The sequence below is a fragment of the Priapulus caudatus genome, unplaced genomic scaffold (genome assembly GCF_000485595.1).
Source record: "Priapulus caudatus unplaced genomic scaffold, Priapulus_caudatus-5.0.1 Scaffold1319, whole genome shotgun sequence".
Lineage (NCBI taxonomy): Eukaryota > Metazoa > Priapulida > Priapulimorpha > Priapulimorphida > Priapulidae > Priapulus > Priapulus caudatus.
The window spans coordinates 36,569-38,758 of NW_014578380.1; the positions used below are offsets into that span (position 1 = coordinate 36,569).

Here is a 2,190-nt window from a genome sequence, read left to right on the forward strand (position 1 = left end):
TTGTTCAGCTCATTTCATATCAGCAGGGCCGGACTAAGCGTGTGGGGGGCCCCAAATGTGGGGGGCCCGGGGCACGTGCCCCTGTTGCCCCGCCCTTAATCCGCTAGTGATTATATGTACCAATCAAAACAAACAATCTCCATGCAAGCACACCCGAGCATGTAGACACCAAGCTGAATTTGTAAAAAGACCCCCTCAAAAAAAGAAGCCTACCCAAGCTTTTCAGCCTGGGTCGGGTGAGGGCAAACAAAGATTTTTTTAATTGTGGCCTTGTACGCACCTTCTTGCGACAGGTATCGCACGTAGGCCGTCACGCGGCGCCTGTACTCGGCCGTCGAGCCGAGCGCGAGCGCGGCAGCAACCTCGCTCTCCAGGTGGCTCGCCGTCGACGCCTGCTGCAGGGCCGGCGACATCTTGTGGATCATTAGCACCTTGCGGCCGGACCTGAAGCACGAGATACAGACATGAGAACGACCCAGGACGAAATCCGCGGGATATATTTCTACTTACTGGTAGAATAGCGCAAAGCGCTATATTGCGAGCACCACAGGTGCTAAGCACTATCGGGGGGTCGGGGGGTGCTCCCCCAGAATGAATAGTGCATTTGTCGGTCGCAGTATGCAGGGTTCAACATTAACTTTTTATTTCACTTTTTATTTCGCTAGTAACTGAGAAAAACCACTAGCCCTGACCTAACTTTCACTAGCCCAGACCCAGACCATTGTTATGAAAAACTTTATTTAGATAAGAGTATGTCATTGTATGAATTCATAGATGCTGTTTCCCGTGCTTTAAATCGCGCGTGGGCCGAGTTCACGTGCAGCATTCGTATTCTACCACGGGCATACACGAGCGCACGGTTTATCGGTCGTCTACTGTGGCTGGCAGCAAGCTACGTTATTGTTTTTGCCGAAGGGTAGACTGATATCCGGCCTCACGCTCTGCTAGACAATGTAGACGCTCTGCGACAAACAGTGCGGCCGCGAACCAGTCTAGACAGAGGTGACCTTTCAGTGCAATATATATGACCAATTCTAACACGACCAGTCGGGCTACTAGCACTCTGGTTGTAATGTATGCGACCGGACCAAGCATTTACCCGACTAGGTCGGTCGGACATAGGTTAGTGTCGAACCCTGAGTATGGCGAGCTCAGACGGTAAAAGAGCATCACTAGCCGCGGGACATTTTTCCACTGTCCGTGGGTGGCAGTACACCCCCCTTGCAGTTTTCTCAACGGATTTGAACGATTTGGAAAATTGATAATTTTCGAATGTGAAAAACGCGGGAAACTGCAGATCTGCGGGAGATTCTCATCTCTGGTGATATGGCACGTGGCGGTCATTGCGAGCAAGGGAATGCTCCGGCGTCACGTGCAGGGACGGACATGCTCGTGTCATGCGCAGGGTAAAATGTTCACTTGTGCGCAGGAACAAAGGTTTGCTTGTAGTGCGAAGCAACTGACGTTTGCTTGCGGCGTGCATAAAGACGTTCGCTTGACATGTGTGAGCAGACGTTCGCATGTCGCACATGCAGACACACGTTCACTTGTCACGCGTGGACGGATGTTCACTTGTCGCACTTGCAGCAAAATCCAATAGATGTCCCACGCACGAGGAAACGTTCGCTTGTCGTACGTGCGAGCGGGGCGGCGTGCGCGAACCTACCTCTTGTGAATGGAGTACAGCTGCTGCAGCAGACCAGGTGGTTGTCCGGTATCCTGCACCGCTGTCGCACTCTGTCTGGAGCTCAGCTGCACGATGTCATCACATGTCGCCACCTGGAGCCTGCAGCCCAGAACAGAAGTAGATGGGTGAAGGCGCCTCCTGGCCTTGTTGTGCCGCTGCGTGCACCCCACGAGACTAGTATGAGACAAGCATCGCTTCATACGTCTTCTGGGCTCACCACGACCCCAGGACATGCAGTACAAGTCTCTCTACGTGTCTTTCCACTGTGCCACCAGTCTAGGACATTACTAAAACCAGATCATTACGAATTTGTAATCACTACTCTCTGTTTGCCTCTTTTCCCTCATCTTTCTTTCTTCCTCTCTCCTCATCTCTTCTCTTTTCCTCTCTCTCTCTCTCGGGTGACGTGTGATGACGACGTGTCGATCGTCGCGGTTGAAGTAGTGATGAGACAGTGACGTATCGGTCGCAGTGTACAGTGTAAGTGACGACAGTGTCGATCG

General features: G+C 52.2%; 1 protein-coding gene across 1 annotated transcript in view; it reads right to left on the minus strand.

The window, feature by feature from the left end:
• LOC106816231 (protein HIRA-like) overlaps positions 1 to 2,190 on the minus strand; it is a 29,447-nt gene that overhangs the window by 3,530 nt on the left and 23,727 nt on the right. Inside the window, exons 22-23 of the mRNA XM_014820809.1 lie at positions 1,667 to 1,786; positions 281 to 444 (exon numbers count right to left, since the gene is read on the minus strand). Coding sequence (XP_014676295.1) covers positions 281 to 444; positions 1,667 to 1,786 — 284 coding nt within the window. The remainder of the gene's footprint in view (positions 1 to 280; positions 445 to 1,666; positions 1,787 to 2,190) is intronic.